Source organism: Thermobia domestica, chromosome 15 (assembly GCF_964235325.1).
Source record: "Thermobia domestica chromosome 15, izTheDome1.hap1.1, whole genome shotgun sequence".
NCBI lineage: Eukaryota > Metazoa > Arthropoda > Insecta > Zygentoma > Lepismatidae > Thermobia > Thermobia domestica.
This window is the reverse complement of record NC_137468.1, coordinates 73,928,532-73,955,141: the sequence shown is the minus strand read 5'-3', so window position 1 is coordinate 73,955,141 and position 26,610 is coordinate 73,928,532. Positions and strand designations below refer to the sequence as shown.

Genomic DNA, 26,610 nt, shown 5'->3' with positions numbered 1-26,610 from the left:
TACCAAAATGGGAACATTTTAAAGAAATTTTCCGATTACCTTCATAGGAATGTTTGAAATACGTCGTATAGGTTCCTGTCAAAAGGGAAATTCCGAAAGACAAATACCAGTAGAGAAATTTCAAAATGGAAAATTGAATTTGTATATTTTTTTAAATAAGATCTCTTAACAATCAATTAACGGAATAATATAATTATGTTTATGTACTTACCAATGAGTGGCAGCTGTTCAGATGTGGGTGGCATACTCTCCCCAATGACCATCAGGAAAACCGTCATCGAGAGAAGCGTCGTGATACCCAGTGTTACTTTTTCACCAGAGTCCGATGGCATGTAGAAGCTCATCAAAGCTATGCCAGTGATAAGGACACACGGCAAGATCAAATTGAACACTGCAAAGCAAGTAATAATCAGAAGATCATTAGGATCTTGAAAGAGAGAGATTATGAAGATCTCAAAACTTCAGTTTGATCTTATTCTAAAACTTAAAATTAAGATTACATCCCTCAATCCTCCTCTATGCGTCTAAAAGCCTCTGATGATTTCAGAGGATCGTCTGGGATGGAAATTCCCTCCGGAGATATAAAATTCCCTCCTCAGGGGCACACCTTTTACCAGAATTTTCGCAGCACTATTTTAATCTTCTAGTTATTGAAATTCCCACGACAGAAAATCTTCTGAAATCATCATTCGCCTCTACTGGTACTTTCGTTAATCATCCACGTAAAGAACACAAAGTTGGGACGTTGTAGGTATAGTAAAGATTTTATAAGGCTGAAGTCCATAGATAGCTTTTGTCAATCATGTTGAGGTGATATGTTAGTAACTATATACTAAGTTGCTCAACAGCAGCTTGATTAAAATAGCTTCACACTTACTTGTAAAGTTGGGCCAACATTGAATATTCTGTAGATCCCTCTTCCAAAACTTTCCAACTCAACACACATTTGTACACTTTCTCAATAAAGCTATACTTCTTTAAGAAGGAAATGATTGATGTAGCATCAGTGGCGTATTTACAATTTTGTTTCGGGGAGGGCTTTGCTAACTTTCGGGGGGGGGGCTTTGCATGAAAATCTGAAAATTGTGCAAGATATTTCATATACTTTACTATAGTAAGTAAGATTTCGGAGAGGGGGGTTTAAGCCCGGAAGCCCCCCTAAATACGCCACTGTGTAGCATGAAAATTTGATTTTACACTTTATCTGTATTCTATGACATAAAATCATTCTAGTTCTATATTTTTTCTGAAAATAAATAGAAGTATTTTACAATTATTTATAGTCTTTCCAGGAGCAGAATAATATCACTTAAATACTGCATAAACGTAGTGGTTTGCGGTATTGGACCCCTCCAAAGCTCGGACCCCCTTTCAACATAAATTTCTGGGTGTGCGCCTGATACTGGACAAAATATTTGCTTAATACATAAAGTTCTGACTATTTTGATATAATTCCTCCATTTACTTGGGAACTTCTTTTTTAAGCTGATGCCAGAATCTGCCGGTACTTATATTGATGCTCTTACTTCCAAGCTTCCTTGCAATTGAAAAAGCGTGTAGAATATTGATGACGTCACATAGTTCCTTTCTGATGAGTACTGACTTACAGAAATACTACAGGGAAGGGAAGCGGGACTAACTAATACACTGAACATTTAGATGGAAGGAATAATGGTATATGGGATTTTTTTTTCATGCTAGGTTTTAGTGTCTTCCAGATAGGCTACTTACAAAACCTAATCAGTTTGACTATTCGGGATTTTCTAAGCTTCAAAATATCATTAAAATGATGAATGAATCAGCAATATATTGCCCATAAATGCTTAAAAAGATCAAGAGTATACTCCAAAGCGTGATGCCTGGGCAGTAACTGGTTCGTCCCTATGTAAAGGTCGCAATTACTTGAGATCATCCTATCGACATGGCAACCTTGCAACTGGAATACTGAACAATTTATTTTACTTTAGTTGCTTTTATTGTGGACAGGAGGTGCTAAGGGGGTAGACTGCCCTAAATATTTGCTGTTCCCCTAAAATTTTCACGGTAGACTTGCAAATGAACTATAATATAGTGATAAACTATAATATGATTGGATAGACTCCCTCCCTAACTTCTACCGGGCCCCGGTACGTTTTTGGGCTAGCTACGGACCTAGGCTTACTTTTAACTCATTTTATCTGTTTATGTCCATTATTTAACTGCTCCTTCTTTTCTTTTCTATAGTACCTAGTATATAAGAATGAAAATTATCTTGCGGCGGTCGAATCATGTGAAAAACGTTTGAACCGTTTGAAAGAATATTTGGGTATGATATCACCTATCTCGAACTGGGGTGTTTATCATGTCTCTGTGATTAAAATTTGATCATAAGAGGACATAAGGGTTTGTCTGTCAAGTTAGAAATATGAAATTCGGTATACAACTTAAAAATGCTTATTTAAAAATAATAAACGGGCATGTATCAAAGTATTTTCTAAAATTTCGGCTTTATGGGGAGGAAGGGGCATTTTCTATACTATGTTTCGCCACTTCCAAATCGAACATGCTTGTTGTTTACGATCGCATCACGGGAAACTATCTGGTCAGTTTGAAATAAATTTTGGAACGCACCCCATGCCGTAAGCGTCGGTGGACCACCGATGGGCAACTAGAGAAATCTCGCCAAAAATTGTCGGCCCCGCAGCGACGATCCGCGGTGGCCCCACTTCCGTTTTGAAAATTATACCACCAGCGGCAGCGGCAGAGACGCGACGAAACGCCAATGAACAACAAAATTACTTCCTCAAAATATGTTAAATCGCATATATATACGTAATTTGTTCACATTAAGGTTCAAATCTAAAAAACAGCACTTTTAAAAAGTAAAAAAGAAAAAAAAAAGTTGTCCCGGAGTGTGCGAACCACCAAAATTTGGATTACTAGGCACGTGCTCTTCCGACTTGGCCACGGATGCAATAATGAAAAGCTTGCTTGTAGAGGCATAAATCGTTGAGGTATTTTTAATTTGCTTAATCAGGGTGCTCTTTTAACCGTGTATATTCAACGATAACAGTTTAGGATTAGATAAAATCCGCTCGCCACGTAATTTTATAACAAAAATTACGCGAATCTATTTAGTATTTCGTAGTTCTTATATACTCACTTTCAAATGATCGGTAACAGTTGCCATCTAAATTCATACAATTAAACGCACTCATCTCAAGATTTTTCACTTCGTGATGTAGAGGCAGAGGTTACTCCTGATCCACGGATTTCACCTTACGAACAATTCGTCAGCAAAAAATAATATATAATAATAACCGCATACACATGACTGGCGATAGTGCGTGTTAGCCCCTTCGCGATTCTCCGCGACGAATCGAAGGAGCGCGGACCAAAATAAAGTCTTCGCTGCTACGCGGTGGTAACTTCAATACCCTGACTGGAGATATCTCTTTCGACTCGAGGAAACTCTGCCGCCAGTGGCACACTAGCAGCAGTCCTTCGACGCGTCGCTATAGCGACGATCGACATTTACCCGCAAGTGTAGAGCTGAGTTTTGATCATACTACTTTGATTAAAGGGCGTATCCTAAAAGAGGAAGAGGGTTTAAATTTTATGCTAAAAAATAGAGTGTCTTATGGGCTTTTATCATTACATTTTCATAGTTCAATACGCTGATCGAACTCGACGTTTTATGTCTTTAGTTCTCGCCAACTTTTCAAAATAATATTAGGTTAGATTTGAACAGTGGTTCTCAACCTTTTTTGACTGGCGACACATTTTACTGAACATCCAGGACATCACGACACTTTGTTTGATATTTTTTTATTATAGATAATATCTATTATAATAGTGAAACCAATTAGTTTTTATAGTGACTCTATATAGTACTGAGCTCCTCCGTGGCTAAGCGGTTAGCGTACGCGCTTTTGGCGTGGGAGACCCGGGTTCGATTCCCGGCGGGAGCTCATGTGGTTCGGATTCCACGTTAATCAGTAGGTCCACGTCTCATATAGCCTCGCTGCTGAAAGGGACGCTAAACTAAAATCAACTCAACTCTATATAGTACTGAGCATTACTGCTACCGCTAAAGGTGTTGACTGGTACAGTCTGTCTCGATTTTAACTAATTTTATTATCAAATTCTTCATGTTTTTTAAATTCTAAAATTTCTCGACACACCTTTGGGGACTTTTTGATACACTAGTGTGTTACGACCCAATGGTTGAGAATCACTGGATTAGGATACATTTCGCTCACTTATCTTAGTACAACGATTTGGTGCGGGAGGGCTTATTCCAAATTAACCTTCGAACTTAATGGACATTATTCCCAATAAAGTGTGTATGTATATTAAATCATATTAAAGAACGATCGTATTTCTTGTATTTCACAAAACTGCCGAAATCCCTATTTATAATAAAAATACATTTCCTCCTTTGCTAAATTAGACTTCACTGTTCACATATCTTAAAATGAATACATTTTTTGAGTGGCGGCATAGCATGTGTTTAAAATTTTATAGTTCAAGTTATTTGAAAAAATTCTCATCCATTTCTGAACTGTACGAAATGAACGCATACACCTTCGTTACGTTTTCCCAAATCATTGCCATCTAAAGTTCGTTCTAATCAACTATCACGCTATTTCATTCTTTTTTAACGATTTGTGTGGTTTCCCACATGGATTCCCACATACGGAAGGGATTAAAATATCGTGAAGAATAATGAAGAGAAAGCAAGATTGAAAATTCAAAAGATAAACATTCCAACGTAAACATTCAAATGATTTGTAATTAGCAAGAGATGAGCACCTCTCATGAGAAATGTAAAAACTTTTTTTTTTTTTTTTTAAATTATGTGCCTTTGTTATTATTTCATTCAACTCATACTCGGTCAATTCATACAACTCATCTTCTTCTATGTAAAATAAAATACAAACGCGTCCATATATTTTCCATCTTCTCTTGTAATATTAAAGAGCAACGAGGAAGAAAATATTTAGTCCGTAAATGAACTTGCACTAAAAAGAGTTGATTATAACTTGTATTCTCAGAGTGAGTAGCTGTTGATAGCAGAAATGCTCAAGCGTCCAAAGATTCTGCGAAGAACCTTACGATCGGACAGAAATTGCAAGAGATTCTGAGAGGACGTCAAAAATTACTGATGCGAAGAAACCTTAAAAATGACAAATCGGCCTTTATATGTTATTACTATTTTTAAATTAGAGCCAAAGATCAATAAATTTGAAGTGAAATTTCATAACAACCACACTTTTTGACAGGAAGAGAGGTATTATTGTTTATTTTAATACAATAATAATGTTTATTATTCCTCGTGTTAAAAATAACCTTTACGTATGTTCAAGTAAAAAGAGTACAACAATGTCTGTCTTCGGTCTTCCATAAACATGTCTCCTGAGAATTTCAAAGTTATTTAAAATGTTGATTGCAAAATAAAGGGGACAAAGTTCATCATGTATTATAGCATTTGTGGGGGAGGAGGAGGGCAGAACATTATTTTTAAGTCAGAAGTGCCAGAACTGAAGAGTATGCAACCCACAACAGAGTAGAGTAGAGTAGGTTGCCTAACTTGAGGAGCAGTGTTGATTGTGTACTATGTTTTTCAGTTACCTGAGTATCCCATTGGCTATATGATTCACACACATCTTTGATGTAGGAGGCCAGTTATATTAACAGTAGGAGAAGTCCACGTCTCACAGAGTCTTGGTGCTGAAAAGGAACGTTAAACTCTAAACCCAACCAGGTTATTTTCAGATTATTTTCAGATCCCTCCAAACCAAGCGCGATCCCGACAGTTGCCTAAAACAATATCTAAGGGGACTTCATTGCTTAGAATATCTCGTGCCAAAAGTGACCTCTTCAGCCTGTCTGATTCCATAGCCATCTATCATATTGAGGTGTAAGAACTTTGCCCCTGCATGGAAATATACGTCCAAGACGAAGATTGGAATAGTGCAATATCTTTTTCACAATATTGTTATAGACTAAAAGCCCTTTGGCGCCAAGAAATCAAGATTTAACATGATAAGAGTGACGTTTCCTTTATTCTTTTTTTGTCCGGATTTTAGTCTATACGAAGACCGAAACAAAGTTTATTGGTAGATAGAAGTCTAGGAATAGCTGGCGTAAGTCATTACGCAACTAAAGAAGAATATGGTGAATGGAATGTAGGTTTGTGAGTATCAAACGAACAGAAAATCGATGAAAAATGTAATGGGGTACATGTTTCGTAGTTTGAGAACTCAACAGCAACAAAGAAGATGCTTTTTCAATAGGAAGAGAGGCCTTTGAACCGAGGAGTTGTTGCGGATGTCAAGTAGTATAAAATTATCCACTAGACATGGAGTGGATGTAGATGTGAAAGAATCTCTCCAACCATTCCAGTTAAAAATCTACGTACAAGTGACGGAGTTGGGAATAATATAATAAATAATGAACAAACACATAAGTTAAATTAACAACTATTTCGCATTGTCCGTTCGAACTCATCTACACGAAGTCTTTATGTATCTCTGTACCAAACAATATTTCAGCTTTACTTTTCTGGGCAACAAGTACCCTACTCGAGGATTCATCAAAAGAATGAAAGCCATTATTTAATAAACGATCAACTCAAAAATGCCGTGATTAAAGCCGTCCAGAAAATGATTCAAGGAGTAGGGCCTATTCTATAACATGAACAAGCGCACTTACCTAGGTAGCGGCCCATTCAGCAGCGCAGATACAGATGATTACAAACAAATACTTGGGATTCCTACGAGGTCCATACCACCCTTTTTAAATATGTTGTACTTGAATTATATATATATATATATATATATATATATATATATATATATATATATATATATATATATATATATATATGTGTGTGTGTGTGTGTGTGTACATAAATAAGTACATAGATACGGTACAAACGGTAAAATAGTATTTCAACCAAGTAAGAGAAAACATGTCTTAGTCTCAGGACTTGTAAAAAATTACTATCACTGTAATATCTTAAAATATTTTGTTTTGATTTAGCAATGAACATTAAAACTAGCCTCAAACTTTAATGCTTAAGTATTTTTTATTCATTCATTTCATATTTAATTGACATGATTGTTTAAAATCGTTTTCTAATTTCATTTTATTGTATAGTTTTATTATTGCATTACTGAATTATACAAGCAAGTGTTATATTTTTGCTTTTAGCTGTTTTCAGCACTTTGAAGTTTATTATTATTATTATTTGTAAAGAAGTTTAAATTATTAATAATTTGTAAAATGAGTAATGACTTTTGTCTAATAATAACAAAAAGTCTTTAATCTCAAACTCCCCTAAATACGTAGTCTATCGCTTCCAATCGCTCCTTTTTGTTCCAGTATCTCTTTGGAAACGAGAACCTACCCTGGGAGACTTTAACACTCACGCTGAGAACTAGTGTACTAAAGTATGTAAAGAAGCTGCGGTGGCTCAGTGGTAGAGCGTTCAATTCTGGTGCACGGTGTCCTTGGTTCGATTCTATATCGCGTCAAATACCAAGCTTTGTGATGACAAATACCGAGTGCGTGGGTTTTCTCGAGATTCTGCCGTTTCTTTCCATTTTCTTCATTTCACCCTTTCATTCATTTCTCACCATCATTGTCTCCTTTGGCCTGATCGGCATAACCGTGGGACGTAAAAATGTTTCAATTCATTTTGAAGTCCGTAAACTGTAAAATGTGGAATGAGAAAGTGGGAGGAAGTGGGAGAACCCCGAGGAAACCCTCGCACACGGGTTTTGTCCACCACAAAAGTTCACTTGGCGCAAGCTGAGGTCGAACCAGTGACCCCATGCACCAAAGGTCAACGCTCCACCAGTGAGCCATCGCGGCCCATGCGGCAATATACGAGTGTGAGCGACATTTAAAGAAAATCCATTGAGTTCTTTAATAATACCTCATAGTCTCAAAAAAGATTAAAAGTTAATAACTTATTTATTCAACGTTATGCTTCTTTGTCGCTAAGTAAACTCTTCACAACTATTTGTCATTTATTTAAGACGAGAATATCCGAGAAGCTGTAAAGTATTGATTTCCACGTACCCTGTTTTTAAAAGTTGTTTTAAACTATTGTGATGCTTTCTAGAAGGCACTCACTGGTATTATATTACACTTGAAACCAAGAGGAGAAAGGCAAACTATCTCTAGAGTAATCTATTTTTTTCTCAAAGAAGATAAAGTTGGATGACATTGTTGTTAGACTATAGAGGGAATAATAAGAGTACATAATCACCATAGAACAAAGGCCGTCGACGGAGCACAATGATGTAAGTGATATCTGGATACGGTTCTTCGCAACACGAGTAATAAACAACGTTGCGTTTGACGTGCATGCTGATCAGGTCCCACTCTCCATTCTGGACATAATTGGATAAGTCCCCCTCTTCTGTCTGGATTACCAAGTTCAGCTGAAATGAAAACGAAACACCATCAATGCAAGGATATATGTTGTACCTAATTATCTGAAGCCAAGGAACAACATTGATACTTTTCGTCAGTAATTGCTAACACGTTCTTTATATACGGGATTCTTTCAGTTCTTTTGTACCCTTATTTAATTGGCTATACTCGGGGATTTTTTAACATATAAGTAAAGGTTATATAATACAACGATTAATGAGATAAGTTATTATTTATTCCTTCAGTATTTTTCTTTTTGAAAATAATAAGCCTTCTAAATTTACAAAATTGGTTGAAAAAATGTAATAATTAGATCTACGAATCACTACTATTCGCGAATTTTCTAGAGAAGGATGGAATGGAAAAATAATGTTAATTAATATGATCGATAGCATGGAAGTGTGCCCTCCCACTTGTTCAGTGCAGTGGTTCTCAACCTAATTAATATCACGACTCCCATTTTATCACATCTTCTTGCCAGCGACCCCCCTTATAATTTCTGGTTTCTAATAAGCTTGTGTAAGATTTTTAATATACCTATTGCATAGATCTCACGATGTCCATCTATTTCTATAATAGTAGAATCCATTTCTTGTATATAGTGAATTCAGTTAGTTTTCTAAAAGCGAATGGATTAAAACCAAATTTGGTTAGTTCATTCATATTTACAAATATCGAATCCGATCCGTCATACTGTTTCCAAATGGAGGCCGTTTGAAAATTTTAAAACTTCATAAATCTCTTAATTTTGGGTCATATGATAAAAAAGTTAATCTGATTTCTAATTTTGGTTTAAAAAAACTTTGTCACTTGTTAAAAAAAAAGTTATTGAGTATTTTGAATGATTTGATAATGTGCGTCACGAAGATTGAATTGGACATTGCCGCACTAGTGAAATCACACCATACGCAGGTATCTCATTAGCTTTCCACTTTAATTGTATTTAAATATGCAGGTTTCGCTGAATTTGATTATCTTGGTAGTTCAGTATGTAGTTCTCATTAGGTTTTTTTTTTACCTCTTTCATTTAAATTATTTTTAAATAACTCTGTACCTGTTGAAAATATTTAGTAGATCTATTATTTGTTGTTCTTAACAGTATGTATAAAAATAAAAATATGCCTATCAGAACAAAATTCAAAATAATATTTAAAATATTTTCCGGTATTAGATTCTAATTATATTTATCTCTTCCGCTTATCTTCGCGACCTCTAGGTTGAGAAATCCTGGTCTAGTGGATAGCACGTGCACTCTTCGTGGATGTGATCTCGGGTTCGAGTCCCATATGGCGATAGTTGTGATAAAAGTAGAACGCATTACAGTAATTAGGATTCCACTTTTAACTGAAGATCCTCGATGCTAAGAAGGGCCGTAAAATTTCAACAAACAATAAGCAAAATGAAAGGGAGAGCGCTTTTGCGGGTACTGCTTATACAGGGTGGGGCAAATAAAAGTGGCCCGGACAAATGGATACAATTGGACGTGAATGTATGCATAGAACTACACCACGTATACGCGCATCACCGGTTGAGATCTTAGTGCGGGTTATGTCAGTGTGGGTTGAGCAATGGTACAGGTAAAGATGGTACACACAGTGCAGCAGAGGGTGTTCGTTGTGGAAAGTTACGTGAAAACAAATTCGTGGAAAGAGTACACACAGAGCCCGAATCGACTCAAAACGACACAAAAATGCATGTCTTCAAATTTGGACATACTTTAATGTGTACAAATGAATTGCCTTCTAATGGTGGATATAAGGAAATATGTCGATTTTTTTTTGACATTACGGATATGTCCGCCATGAACATAAAAAATGTGAGCAACTATAGCGTGTCAAAATGATCTACTGCCTTGTTTTCATTAGTTTTGACGGATTAGTATGTTATGTTTTGATCACTGGGGCAATGTTTGAGATAATATACTTCTACGTCAAAAATTTATACTCATGCGCGGAAACGTGAGGCGGTTGTCGTTTGTCTCTTTTATCAGTGTTACCAATGTAGCATTTTATCGCTTGATCTAGAAATTTTTAAGGATATTTTTATCAAAAACAATTGGTTCATTTATCATTTTTAGAATAGAAATTTAGCACCTTTTAAATATTGTCTAGTGACTAAACTAGCATTATTTCCACTAAAATTAATATTTCTAGCGTCTTCTTGCAGTGTTTTTAGTGACAGTATTATTCACGTTGTTGGAAGTGTGTTTAGTATCATTACGACATATGTGTGTGTCTTTTTACGGACAGGTTTGACATATCAACATACTTCGGGCTCTGTGTGTGTGGTCAGTTGTTTGCTCATGAATATCATGGTGTCAAAGTGCCAGCAAACAGTGCAATGCAACGTTTAGTCAGAAAATGGTGTCAAACAGGTTCCCTTTAAACAAGGCAAAAAGCATTCCGAAACGTGTCCGAATACCTGAAATTGGGTCATGTTCACTCATGCGGTCATTCAAGAGATGAATGGTGGTCATTCTCAACATCTGCTATAAGCAGATTAGCAAACTACTTCCTTTCCTTTGCTATGTTTCTTTATACCCTGGAACTCTGTTCTCCGGACCACTTTTATTTGCCCCACCCTGTATAAATTCTATTAAATTGGGTGCTGGTAACCCCTATTCTTGGAACCGAATATAAAATTACTCTACGGCGCAGAAGTAATTATTTCACTGATTTAACCTAATGCATAAATAAACACATTAATATGAAATTATCTTACTCGAAATGCGAAATGTTATAGCATAAGAAAACTACTTGTTATGACATACAATTTCGCAAATTAAGAAAAGAGATACATACTTACAATTAGTTTCTTTATTATTCTTATACTTTTAGTCACTTTTCTTATTATATTTTTTCTGTTTTACTTACTCTTTCACATTTTCCGCGGTCTCTGATTTACTTTTAAGGAATTTGGTTTTTCAATCAAAACTCTTTTTATATATTTCTCTCTCTGTCCGTCCGGAAGACATTAAAAATCTCAGGAACTACTTGATGGAACACATCAATTTAGACCAGGATGTACGAATCAGGCTCTATGATGTAGGTGATATTAAACTGGACGCGGTGAAAACCAACAATTTTCCATTTTAACGTTGATCAAACTATCGAGGGAAAACGGTAATAGATAGCGAGAAGCGGCTCCCTGTAATCATTTTTATGCGTTTCAAGAATGCATTTTATCTCAATTCTGAACTCTCTACTGCAACCAGAAGTGATAGAAATCTATTACCACTTCCGGTTTCAATAATCATTGAGAAAATATATTGTCGTAGAAACCAAACTCCTTCATGTGGTGTACACAAGCACTGCTACTTGTTTGTATTGAGTTTATACTTTTTAGAAGTTTTAGTTTTGTTCATTGTTTTTAATTTAGAAGCTTTTTTTTTTTTTTAAAAAAAAAGGATGTGTCGGCAATTACTTTTCCGTTGGTAGAAGAGAGACAAATAGCCTCCGAATTGGCGTTACGACGAACACACCAATCAATTAATTAATCAAATAATTCGTTTCAGACCGTTTCGTGTTATTGTTCAAACTCTTGGATAGAAACAGTCTAAAGTAATGTAGATTTTACATATGAATAGAAGTAATAAATAAAATAGGTTGTTATTCCTAATTGCCTCGTCTTTCCCTGATATGGACATCTCTGGGATAAATGTTTGCACTACAAGTAATTTGTTGGATTTCATACGGCTCCCTAGGTCCTTTATAAAATGCCACAAAGTTTGGTCGATAGGCTAAATTTTGTAAATATCACTTATACGTATGTTCTGCTATGTCTAAGGATTCCTCTGTGGACTTTAGGTTACTGTACTTTTTTTTTTTTTTTTTTTTTTTAAATAAGGAAAAGGAATCATTGGACTGAGCTGAAGTGCTTTAATACCTTCGAAAATATCATGAAACAGTGTGCATCTTTGCGGTATTTTCTACCGCAGAGTAAAATTATGTTTAAAAACGGGAGGGCAAAATACAAACTAACTGACTAGGAGACTTACGGAAGTGTCACTCACCGATTTGAATAAAACTTTGCACACTTATAGAACATCGAAAAATAATCGACACGTATTTTTTATATCGGCAATGGTGAAGATTTAAGGGCGGAAACCATCCTTTGAACGTCCGGGGTGGTCTCTAAGCATAGACAGAAAAGAACTATTTAATTTAGAAGAAAACATACTGCCCGGGGGCGGGTTTAGGACAGCTGATTCAGAATCTGACGTCAAAATTACAAAATTCAAAATGGCGGATCCAATATAGTGATTATAATTACAAAATGTCTTCTGGTTTGAAATTCTCTGCACTTAGCCGAGAACAGTTATAGTTGTCAGAGATTACTGCAAGGAGGTTGCAAACCAATTTGAAACCCCTTTCTGTACTCATTTTAATGGGATGTTTGAATAAAGTGAGTCTCTGTATTTCTCACTATAGAGTTTACAGAGACGCAAACAGTGAAAAGTGCGGCGCAGTCAATAAATCTGTGACTCACAGCTACACCATACAGCCTTTAATTTCTGAAAATGGTGTTCTGTTATCACCTTTGTTAATTATATTACAGGAAAAGAATGTAACATTTGGCCCTATAGTCCAAAATAACCTCTTTTAATCTGAAAATGTCCAAATTCGGGAAAATTAACATCAGGTCTTGTGAGATCATGGTTTCAAGAGGTTCTTTTTCCCAGCGCCTAATGCAAAGTCCATTTTGTTATTAGATTCGTAGAGTGGTCACAATTAATCAACTTTTCAACCTATTTTACGAACAAAAGAGTACCTCAAAATAGAAACCATTGGGCTCTAACAACTGATAGGATTCAGCCCCTGATGTGTTCGGCTTTAGACCGTGGAAAAACTTCTTGATACATTTTACTGATATTATCGTCTACAACTATAACATAAATGTACATCTCCGCAATAATATAAATTAGATCCAAATCACTGATTCATAAGCAGTTTTCTTCTCACAGATTTGCAAATCCTATTAGATATGCGTGATACAAAAAGTTATTCGTAAAAGGATTGTGTTACATTTTGCGATTTGTCACACTTATTGCTGTAATAAGGTGAGCTTGGTGTAAACAATGTTTATGTATCGTTATGCCATTTTTTATATATCATTACTGTGAAGTGTTTGCAATGTTTATTCCAACTTTTTTTTTTAAAACGAAATATCATTACTGTGAAGCGTTTTCTCAATAAATTCATAATTATAACAATTGAGGCTATGTGAAGTTCTGATATAGTGAGAGGCAAGGGGACTCATTATACATAAGCACCCCAAACAGGGAGAGGTGCAGAGACTCACTTTAATCAAGCATTCCGTTAAAATAAAGGGGTTTCAAATCAATAGAAAATGATTTCAAATCGGTCTGCAACCTTCTCGTAGTAACCCATACCAACTATAATTGTTCTTGGCTAAGAGCAGAGAATTTCAAACAAGAAGACATTTTGCAATTGTAATCACTATATTGGGTGCGCCATTTTGAATTTTGTAATTTTGACGTCAGATTCTGAATCAGCTGTCCTAAAGCCCCTCTGACAGTATGTTTTCTTCTAAATTAAATGGTTGTTTTCTGTCTATGCTTAAAGACCACCCCCAACGTTCAAAGGATGGTTTTCGCCCTCAAGTCTTCACTATTGCCGATATAAAAAAATACGTGTCGATTATTTTTCGATGTTCTACAAGTGTGCAAAGTTTCATTCAAATCGGTGAGTGACACTTCCGTAAATCTCCTAGTGAGAAGCAATATATCAAAGTAGTCGAACCACGCTTACACCAGATCAGAAGTCCCCATTTTACAGATTGAGAAGAGTGTTTACTTTATCAGTTCGTACATGATAGTCTATTAGAAACATTTAAGCTTTTAATTAAAAACTAATTATGAATTTGGATTACTAAATGTAAACCTGAAACTTTATACAACTCACTGTTCATAATTTCCTTCATCCAGAAACGATATTTCTATGTGAATGAAATATCATACACAAACTTTTTAACTTGTACAGTCACCGGCGAAACTAATTTTCTTCTGACTAATTTTCTGTGATAAAGACGGGTTGTTCAGTACTTATGTTGGTATCACAAACGCCTGGACAGATGCAACCAAATTTACACGTAATATTTCAATTAATCAGTAAACCGTTGGACTACTCTGTGTACAGAAATTTCTCTATTTTAAGAACAGTCTCAATTGTTTGGAACGTGTTTTTCAATGAGTACCATATATCAAAGGCATAACTCATTGTGTGCATACTGAATTATTTCACTACTTATTATATATGAGAAGAAAAAGACGCTAATCCTGCATACGTTAGAAAATGGTTTAAATAAACTAGAAATATAAAATATGGAACAATTAAAGGAAATAAGTTTGTAAATACTTATCTCAATTCAAGATCCTATTCGAATTCTCTTACAATCCAACATTTCTCTCCTTCTTCACAGGAGGAAATCTTGCTTATCATACTGAGTAGGGATTGAAATTGAAATGGAAGTATGTTAATAAGTTCAGACCTGCAAGATTCGAACACGGGTCTTCTGTGTTGAAATCTAACACTGTAACCACTTACTTACATCTACACTTACTTGATGTTGTATAAAAACTGTTAGATTAGTTGAAAACCTTTCATGTAAGATACTAAGCTCTATTCGAAGAGACGATCATTAGTTGCGTTAATTAACTTTCTGCATTAAATTTTATTGTTTAGGTAATTGATATTACAATTCTATTATTGCTTTATTAATATGAACGATCATTTCCAACTTCCATTATTTCACAGATTCAACATATTTTACATCAGTTATTGCGACGTAAAAGAAAAAGTGACTTGCGCGAAACTACATTTGTACATTGTAAGAGAAGTAACTTCCAATATTTTAGCTCAAAGTCAGTCGTATCTGACAGTAAAGACCTAGAATCGAACAAAAAAGCCCTTTACATAAAGTCAAAAGCAGTTGTGAGATAGCATAAGAAATAATCGAGCAGTTTGAATGAATAGATTTTGTTAATCATTTAACCATATGTTCATGTGTTCAAACCTTTGAGCAGGTGAAATTTGTGTTTTTTTTTTTTTTTTATTGCGTGTTCCTAACTTAACCCGACAACTGAGAATATTTCTTTGCATAAACTATTTGGCAAATTCTTTTTTTTTTAAATTCGATTAGAAAACAGTCTTATACGAATTATACATGTAAAATGCCATAGCTGAAAACAAGTTATTAAGTATGTTTATTATTCTATGATTATCCTCTCAAGTGGGGGAGACAAGGTTTAATTCTCGGTAGGAGGTATGTGATTCGAATCCTGCGCTGAACTGCTGAAAGAGAGGCTAAAATGTAATTAGCCAACTATTATTCTATGATTCCTTACAAATTTTTTGGGCAAGGTTTTCTTAACAAATAGAACATTTCTTTTTTCTTGTTACACATTTTAAACGACAAAATCACAACTTCTGTGAAAATGAATGAAGACATGTTTATATTGTTCTTATTATAGTTACCGTGTATGATACTGATTTTCCCTTTGGCGAAGTGCTTGTCTTGGATTAAAACTGAGTATTGTTTTAATGTAACACCCTTCTTATATTAAAGGGAATGGAAAGGAACATTAAACTCCCTAATAGTCACAAATATCTCAAAGTCCGTCATAGAAAAATGAGAATAAAATCGTGTATATGTAAGTTAGGGTTTGATAATATTTCTACTATTCAATTTTCTAGGCACATGATTTTTAAAATTAAAATTTCGCAAATAGAAACTGATCGCATGCATTTTTGCACATAAATGATCATTTAGTCTATGTACCTAGTATTCTATATAATTAACTAGTTCGACTAGATATTTTTCATTGCTTAATATGCACAAATTTAAATCATACTTGTATCTTTATCTGTTGTGAAATGTTGATTGGACAGATAACAAAGAAAATATTCTTTCGTCCAACGCAAGCAAAAGGAAAACAGGTTCAAACCGTATGTCGAAAACTGTTGTTTACTATTTGACAGCTTAACTTCAGGTGAATCAGAGGCGATTGAGAGTCTTGACGGTTTTTGTTTGTCTTTACAAGTAATAAAGAAGGAAACAGGTACAGTATACTTATTTCATGAAGCCAAAAACTTAAAATTAATATTTGTTACTTGATATTAAGCATTAGAAAACTCGAACAGTGTTTTAGAACACATATTTTCCAAATTTACATAAATAATAAAATAAATCATATAATACTTAATTTACGAAGGAAGAAAATATTTCACTTCCTCTTGACAGTTGCAAACCTTTAAAACAGAATACCTTCTTCATTCTGCAGATGAACATTTCGTATCTTCAAACTAATATTATCAACAACATACTTTCTAAACGAAGAAAGAAAGAAAATAAGAGACAAAAGAGACAAATATACTTGTTTTATGTCTTGGAGCATATGGAAGACGTGGACACATAATACAACGTGGGATACGAACTACATTAGTTCCTACTCAGTATTGAATCCTGGTCTTCCGCAATTGAAGATAATAATAGAAAATTAAACATATTTAAAACGTCATATTTGCTATGGAATTTTACATTTACAGTTCATATAAAACTGTATCCTAATTGAACTTGAAAGGAAAGAGGGGCCGCGGTGGCTCAGTGGTAGAGCGTTCACCCCTGGTGCTTGGGGTCCCGGGTTCGATCCCAACTTTGTGGTGGACAAACACCATGTGCGTGGGTTTTCTCGGGGTTCTCCCGTTTCCTCCCACTTTCTTAATTCCACCATTTCATTCATTACTCATCTTCACCGTCTCTCTTAGCCTAACCGGCATAGCCGTGGGACGTAAAACTCAAAGATTTCATTTCATTTCATTTTTGAAAGGAAAGAAGTTGCCAAAGTTTATTTAAAGAAATGTTTTTAGTTTCCGGGTTGGTTAGAAGAAAAACATGACTTACTCCAGGATTTGAATACGTGAACACATGATTAACAAACTATTCACGCAAACTCTCGACTATTTCTTACCCCATCTCATTACTTTTTGACGTTTTCTCAAATGATTTTCTGCTTCAGATTAAGTTTTGTTTACTATCATATACGCCTGAGTTTGCGGCGAATAATTATAAGTTACGTAAACGTTACATTTTTATGCCATAATAACATGTAAAATAGGTTAAATCTATGAAATAATGAGATTGGAATGATCGTACATAATAATGAAGTAATAATAGCATTGCAATTAACTAAACAATAAAATGTGGTGGTAAAATTAATTAACTCAACTAATGATCTTATCTTCATACAGATGTTAGTATCTAGTCAAATCTTACAAGAAGAGTTTCCAACTTGCAAAAAGTTTTTACACATTCAAATAAGTGTCAAGTGTCGGCGTAAAAGGTTACAGCGTTGGATTTGAACATAGAATACCCGCCTTCGAATTCCGACAGGTTCAAGCTTTTCAAAACGTTTTACTTTCATTTTCAATCCATACTCAGTACGATAACGAAGATATTTTCCTGTGAAGAAGGAAAGAGATGCCGTAATGACTGGGAATTTGAGTAGGAACAAGCATGGAGACACGGATTTACAAACTTATTTCTTTCAATTGTTGCAGATTTGATATTTTCAGCTCATTTGAACTATTTTCTAAGCCATGTATGATCAGTAACTTTTCTTTCTTGTAGTATGCAAGTATGTAGTGAAATAATTCATGACTGCCATACATCTTTCATACAGTCGTTGGACAACACGCTCCAAACAGTAGAGTTTAATCTTAAAATGGAGAAAGTTTTGTGCTTCAACTGTGCAGCAATAGCCTGTTTCAGTACTTCATAGGATTACTAACTGCTTGAAATGTTAAGAGTAATTTGGGTTGCATCTATCCAGGCATTTCTGGTATCAGAGATGTATTGAACCTGATCTAATGTAGTTATATCACTCAGGGGAAATAACTTAATGCTGGTAGCTGTAAATACATGTGCAGACTTGCAACACAGGATACCTCCTTTATCAGGGACGCATCTACGAGGGGGGACCGGTTCCGGACCCACAATTAAACTTTCTAATTCAACATACATTTGTACACATTCTCAATAAAACTGTACTTATTTAACAGGGAAATGATTAATGTAGTATGAAAATTTGATCTTACATTTCATCTGTACTCACCCTCATCTAAAAATAATCTAGTTCTATCATTTTCCTGAAAATATAGGTAGGAAAATATATTTTAGAATCACTTATCGTCTTTTCCGGTGGGGGCACTCTGCCAAAAATGTGTGAAAAGCTTTTTCAGGCCAGCCACCCTGATGAGGTTTTCCTGAATTTTCCTCATTTACACCAGGCAAATACCGGGGTGATACGTAAATTATAGGTCCTACGGCGCTTCCTTCCTTCCGCAATCCTTTCTTCCTTCCCTTTCCCCGGATAGTGTGCACGCCGAGGGACGTCATCCCTCACACATGACAGGCTAAATTGCTAGGCCTATAAATGCCGAAACCTAACAAATCTAAATCCTAACCCCTAACCCTTATCGTCTTTTCCGGTGCAGAATAATACCTGTTCAATATAGCACAGACGTAGTGGCTTGTAGCTGGCCCATATCCACAGGGGGTCTAGGGGGCCGATCCCGCAAAATTTTTACTGCCCCCCTAAAAGTTTCACGGTAGTATTGCAAATGAACTATAATATGGTTGGATCTTCCCCCTTAACTTCTACCGGGCCCCAATACATTTTTGGGCTGGCTAAGAGCTTGGCTTGTAGCATTGTACCCCCTTCACCCTAAAGTTTGGACCCCTCCCAACAAAAAATTCTTGGTGTGCCCCTGTCCTTTTCCTTCTTATACTTGACTGATTGCAACCCAAACAATAGGGATATTTCTTCGTGTTAAAGAAAGAAACAAACCAAGTTTAGTTAAAATCGGTAAGATTTACGACAGTTATCCTGGAACAGACGGACGAACAGCAGTGGCGGATCTAGAAGGTAAAAACTGGGGGGGGGGGGGAGCAGCCAGTACCCAGACTATGATAGATATATATAAACTTTCAAAAGTATATAAATAATAGCTCAAATTATTTTGTCACTGAAAAAACTGGAGGGCTTAGGCCCCCTAGCCCTGGTCTGGATCCGCCACTGACGAACAGATATACACATGTCAATCGTGTCAAATGGTAGAACCTTCGCTCGTTTCAATAAATACAAAAATTAGGAATGCTTAGTCAACCAAAAATTATTCGTTCTCGAACACGTTAGCCTTTACCTTATAGTCTACTTGAAAGTTCCTAATTTCTTTGACAGTAGAAGAGATAAGAAAATATTTTACATGAAAATGTCATTTGACAACTAAAACTATAGACTTACCTGAAACCCATCGTAGGTCCAACTAGCAAACTTAATAGTACAGCTTTGCTCATCGAAGGGAAAATATTCAACGTTGATGTGACATGAAGAACGGAAGATGGCGCTGCTAAGCCACGTCAAGTTTCCCAGGTGATTCACTATCACATTCGTGCTCACTATGGCGGAATTATACTGGCTGTCAGCACTTGAAAATACAGAAGACATACTGCATTTGAATGTAACAATTTTTGTAGTGAATCAATAGTAAACATTAACACATTTCTTAATTAACACTGTTAACAATTATTACCTACATGCTCTTTAATCTATATTTTAAAGGAGATTGGAATAATTTACGATAGACCTATCATAAAGCATGGTTTAGTACTACTGTAACTGAATTACACTTTAATATACATTTATTCAAAATATACTTCTTTTAAGAAAGCTACAGCAAACGAAATATGTATATAAATGTACTACGTGTTTGATAAGTTAATGCATTTGTTTCCTAGAATTGCTGCTGTTGTGCTTACATGGTGTTGTTAGTTGAAAGGGATGTTGGGAGGGGACACATGCAGTTTCCTGTATTACTTTACATGGTTGCAAGAATATAAAAGCCATGTTGTCAGGTTACTAACGAAATATTCATTTATGAAATATGGACAAAATCGCTATCAACTACCCATTCTGGATTTTTCCCACAGAAATGACGTATCACAGTATAGGATTGTTAACAAAATATTGATGTACGAAATTCAAACAAAATCGTTAAAGCCGTTTTCAGGAAAATCACAATTCCCAATTTTCACTCTCCAGCAAACTACCCTTAATTTGCTGATAGAAAGAAATTCGAAAAATGCAACTATGGAATCTTATAAAAACCCTAAGTTTAAAATTTGGTGCAGGTACATTGAACGGTGAATGAACACAATTATGTCCGTCTGATAGTCGGACAAATATCGAAATATAACTTTTTCGGAATGTATAAATTTTGAATTCGGTTTTTCCACGATCACCATACTTTTTTCTCCTATGGTGGCTCGAAAGTAAAAAAAAAAAAAAAAAAAAAAAAAAAAAAGAAAGAAAGAAAAAAAAGAAAAGTGTCTTGAACGCAAACAGTTAGAAAAGAACCGTTCTTGCCTCTAGGTAAAGTTAGTGAAAGAGACAGACAAGATACTCGTGAATTACACTTCCAGACACGTGCAATCTCGGATTCCGAGTTACGTTGAAGCGTGGTATGTGTAACTTTTTGTGTCGGTACTAGCAGTTGATATTCAGTTACGGCTTACGTTTTTGTCTATCTTTTTTCTTTGCGTCTGTGTGTCTCCCCGTTGTTTTGTGGTATCCTTACATCGAGTGTTACTTTTCTCCAGCTCCTTTGGATCAAATTTTTCCGCCTTTTAAAAATATTTTGCTCTTATTTTTTTCTTTTTATAATTATATGCTATAGTTAATTCGTTTAAGCAGGACCAAGGGCTTAAGAGCTGAGCCAGCAGTTTAAACCTTTGTAGCTCAGCTCCTAATTATCCCAGAGAGATGATTTTGGTCTCTCTCTCTTCAGGAAGGATCGTTGGTCCTGCAGCGGAAAATTTTGGATGTTTAAGTTCCCATCCCTCTCAGCATTGGGAGAGAAACTCTTCTCCCAAAGGAGCTACAAGCATAAAAAGTGGTGTCAATAAAGATAAATAAACATACTAACCAGTGATATCTTGCGTATGGTCACTGAGCTTGCAAGTGGTACTGAATTTAATCATTTTTCAGTGTATTTTTGTTTTATAAAGAGAAAGATATTACTTGAAAATTGTGGGACGCTGACAACAGTTATCTGCCGTACGCCGAAAAAGAATAATGTCACATGTACGCTAGACATTCGGAACAATCATATAAAAACGGAAGGCGAAGATACAATAGCAAAGGAGAAGAAAATTCGGAACATCGTACCTACGAGAATCATCCTGTATATATATATACTGTATATATATATTTCGATGGATCCTGACGTTGGCAGCACTAGCAACGCCTCTAACTATCACAGAGACATGAACATACTTCGTTAAAAGCTTATGGGGCGCAGATTCCAACAAGGTAAATTTTATTCCTCCCGTTTCCAACCCGTAAGAGAAGAAGAAATTCAAAAAGTCGGGAAAATACACTTTTTGGAAGTTTGTGAGTTTATGGCAACACTATTATTTGTCGTACGCACGGGGGCAGAAAAGTTACCTCGTTGAAATCTGTGTCCGATAAAATTTCCAATCAACTATGGCTTATATCTCTGTGACACTTAGGGGCGTCGCTAGGGCTGTCAACCTCAGGACAGACCAAAATATTTCGAAAAATATGTAGAGGGTGATTCTCGTAGGAAACATATTCGGATTTTCTTCTCAATTGGTAACAAACTTTCGCCCGTCATTTTTTACGTGATTGTACCCAGTGTATGGCGTACATGTGGAAATATTTTTTCCTGCGTATGACAAGTAACAGTGTTGCCAGTCTCAGAAATTTCCAGAAACAACAAAATCTCATTTTTTTAAATTTTCTTTTTCTTATACGGAGTTGGCAAAGGGAGCACAAAAGTTAGCTTGTTGAAATCTGTGTTCCATGAGTTTTACAATGAGGTATTGTTCATGTCTCTGTAACAATTACAAGGGGTACTAGGGCCGTCAACGTAAAGGTCTACGATTTTCTTGAAATCCCTGTCGGTCCTGAATAGAATATCTTCACCGTATTAGTTTTGAACACAAGAAACCTGTTCTTAAGCAATTTCTCGATGTGAAACAATGCGACCTGATATGCAGGCAAGACAGATAAGAAAGAAGTTACCTTCTTTTCAGTTTTCTTTAGTTACAAATATTGAAATACTGATGAAATTTGCTAAGAAATAATAAATTAACCTCCGTGACGTTACAGCCATGAAAGACTATGACTAGCGAGATGGCTCAAGCTCAACTGGGAGATGAGTGGCCAGCACATCGGCTCCGAGGTGCCATTATTTCTGGCTTTCTAAACAGGAGTTTGCTACCTCTTAATTCATATAGCTCCTCAATTGCCTTGTGATGCTGGGCCAATACCAGAAAAGTTTAGTGCTTCTAGTATGAGTAGAATCAGAAAGCATGCACATCAAGATCGTGCATTCTAACAAGGTAGTTGAGCCGGAGCTAAATAATAATAATACTAAAATTTAGACATACACTTTCTTTTTAAATATTCTCTATTCGCAAACACTGGTGGTAAATTTTGATGCCTATGAAAAGGAAAAAGAGTTGAAAGAATTTGGAATGCAGTAAATAGCTGATCCGCTGATATCTTGTGTAGGGTTAAGAATAGAGTTTATGGGAAGTAATTTTTTCTTTAAACACAAAATTGTTTTTCATAACAAATTATCTGTGCAAAAGAGTCACAAATGGAACGTATTACATGCAAGCAAAAAATCCATTTCGGTATCACTATATTAAAGTGGGAATGGTTGAAACGAGTCAACCCCCGTCTACGTTCTTGATACTAATTACACCTAATTACCTAACTGGATGCACACAGTTGCTATTATATTAGTCTGCTATACTATTAAATAGCTGTCTGAGAGGGTGATTTTATTTTTTTCTTTGATTTTTCTCTATTTTCACCATTTCTACTTAGAGGACAATCGGAAAGAAAAAGAGTATGGTGATCGTGAAAAAATCAATTCGAGATTTCAGCGTATTTACATATTTCATAACCTCTACATATCGAAAAACAGATTTTTGGATGTATGTTCGGTCCTCGCATTGTAAAGATGTTCACTTACCTAGAGGCCATACCGTTCAACGTATCAAGACCAACTTCAAAACTTAAGATATTTTTATAACTTTCCCTAGGGGCACTTTTTGAATTTTCTTCCTACCTTTAATAATAGTTGAGGGTAGTTTATTGAAGAGTGAAAGTTAATATTTGCGATTTTCTCAAAAATGGCACTAATTATTTCATTTATATTCCAAAACCAATGTTCCTCTAACAATCAATAGTATGGCAAAAGTAGCTTTTGTATGGAAAATCCAGAAGTTGTAGTTTATTCTTGAGGGTGAGTTTACCGGACTATTTTCTCAAAAACGACACAAACGATCTCTTCATACTGTATTTCGTAGATAAATATTTCCATAAGAACCTGACAGTATGTCATAAATTATTTACCTCGATAAAAATCAAAAGGGGTAGTTATTCTTGGAGGTGTTTTTCTACAACGATTTTCTCAAAAATTACTTCTCAAACGATTTTCCCAAAATAACGATTTTGTTCATATTTCATCGGTAGACGTTTTATTAATAACCAAACAATATGGCATAACTCATTTCCCCTAAAGAAATTCAAGAGGTGTAGTTTATTCTTGGAGATGAGTATTTCTGGGAAAAGATTCATGCATTATCAGACGATTTTGTTCATGTCATTAATAACTGTATGATATGCAAATCACTTGTCACAAAAATGTTGACAAGGGTAGTTTCGTTTTAATTATTATTATTATTATTATTATTATTATTATTATTATTATTATTAATAATAATAATAATAATAATAATAATAATAATAATAATAATAAATAACCTAACAGAAAAATCAAATACTCTAAAACTCTCCTATATGCTGATGATATGGAGTTGTTCAGATTAGTCAACAACGAGTTCGATAATTATTTACTGCAACAAGACTTCAATGTAGTAAACACGTGGTGTAGAAATAATTTTCTAAAAATTAATGATAAGAAAACAAATTTTATGACATACACCAATAAAACAATATTATGTTAGTAAATATGAGGTCAACAGTGTACAAATAGAGAAAGTAAGCATTATTAAAGACCTAGGTATTACGTTTGACAGTCAGTTAAAGTTTTCTAATTATATAAATTGTATTGTACAAGGTGCCAGAAGGATAATAGGTTTTATTTTTAAACAGTGGCCTGTATTTCAAAGAGATAAAACGTATGTATTTCTATATAAATTACTTGTAAGACCAAAATTAGAATTTGGTTCGGTAATTTGGAACAGCATTTCTAACACTTTGACAAACAAGATGGAATCTGTGCAAAAATGTTTTATTTGACTGCTATGTTTTAAAATGAAAATGAGCTACTACTCACATAGTTATGAATATTGGATTGATTATTGGGGTTTGGAAAGTCTTATGAATAGACGAAAAAATTTCGACAGAGTATGCTTGCAAAAAATACTAGATAACGTTTATATCAGTGAATATTGTTTACAAAATATAGGTTTTAAAGTACCAAATCATAGCATAAGGAATACCATGATTTTAGTTCCTCTGAATTGAAAATGTGAAATTTTAAAAAGATTGACATATTCTTTAAGCTCATTTTAGACTTCCTGTATTAAACAATGTGAAAGTTTTATGTGATCTGGCTGATAGTTTTTAATCAATGACGTTTTAGAAACATTAAGCGAAATGTAATTTTATGACTGCTGTTCTTAGCTTCTTGTTGTTTGCGTTGATAAGGAATTATTTCTACTTAACTGACTTTTATCTACATTGTGTTTTATATTAGTACCATTTTTTTGTTTTCTTACCTATTATTATTTTTAGTAGTATTATTATTCCATCGCAATGTAATACTCTGATACCACGTGCTGTATTTTTGCCAAAAGCTGTTCGCGGCACTAAAATAAAGATTATTATTATTATTATTATTATTATTATTATTTCCTAAAATACGACTCATGCGATTTTGCTGATATTTTATAAAAATATATTTCATAAATAACTCTAATACATGGTAGTCATTTGTCATTGGAAAGCCCCAAACAGCAGTTGACTTTTGAGGCTGAGTTTTATTCGAAAGAAGCTTTCCGAATACATAATTTTGTTTGTGTTTCATAAATAAATGTTTCAGTAATAACAATGGTTTAATTTAAGGAATCAATGCAAAAGAAGTTCAGTGCAGTGGTCCGTATCTTTTATTTACATACGTAAAAGTGATATCAAACAAATTGACCTTTTAAAATATTTATTTTCTTTGTCTATGTATAGTTTATTGGTATACATTTTCTACAACTTGTCTTCTAATTTTGTACAGTGTCCAAACACGTTCCAACAGAAAATAATAATAATAATAATAATAATAATAATAATAATAATAATAATAATAATAATAATAATAATAATAATAATAATAATAATAATAATAATTTAATAACTTTATTTTCAGTGCTGTGAACAGCTCGTTGGCAAAAATACACTATGTTAAAACCATTATACAATCATTTAAAACAGACCAGACAATTTGTAATATTTTCTTATTGTCATATTTTCACATAAAAGATTTGTTCTTTGAACAATATGTTATAACTAAAGATATCCCGACGGTAGCTAATAACAACAAAATCAAGTCCTTCGTCATACAGTTAAAACAGTTTAATTTTTGTAAAATAAATAAAATAATTGCTCTATTGTTTCTCTCAACATTTGTTCTTCATTTTAAACTGTTATAAGATATTGCAACTCTCCTCAATATTTCGTGTTTTGAATTTAGTGCTACCAATGTTGATTGACTTCTTATACTATAACTTGACACTCTTATTCCTATATTTTCCAAGTAGCAATCACTAGTATATTTATTATCCAATACCATTTGAATGAAGTATTTATCCATAAATTTCGTTCTTTCTGATAGATATTGAAGTTCCCCAAAAGTTAACCAATATTCGTACTCGTGTGAATACTAGTCCTTTCTTCATTTTATAACACAATAGTCGTATAAAACATTTATGTACTGCTTCGATTTTGTTAACAAGTATATTAGACATACTCTTCCAAACGACTGAACCAAATTCAAGTGTCTTATATAAATACACATAAGAAGAACCATTTATAAAATCAGGTCACTGATTAAA

At 34.5% G+C, this 26,610-nt stretch overlaps 1 protein-coding gene across 1 annotated transcript in view; it reads right to left on the bottom strand.

The window, feature by feature from the left end:
- LOC145671082 (neuronal acetylcholine receptor subunit alpha-10-like) overlaps positions 1-26,610 on the bottom strand; it is a 1,484,349-nt gene that overhangs the window by 73,844 nt on the left and 1,383,895 nt on the right. Inside the window, exons 6-8 of the mRNA XM_081739825.1 lie at positions 19,751-19,934; positions 8,261-8,435; positions 212-391 (exon numbers count right to left, since the gene is read on the bottom strand). Coding sequence (XP_081595951.1) covers positions 212-391; positions 8,261-8,435; positions 19,751-19,934 — 539 coding nt within the window. The remainder of the gene's footprint in view (positions 1-211; positions 392-8,260; positions 8,436-19,750; positions 19,935-26,610) is intronic.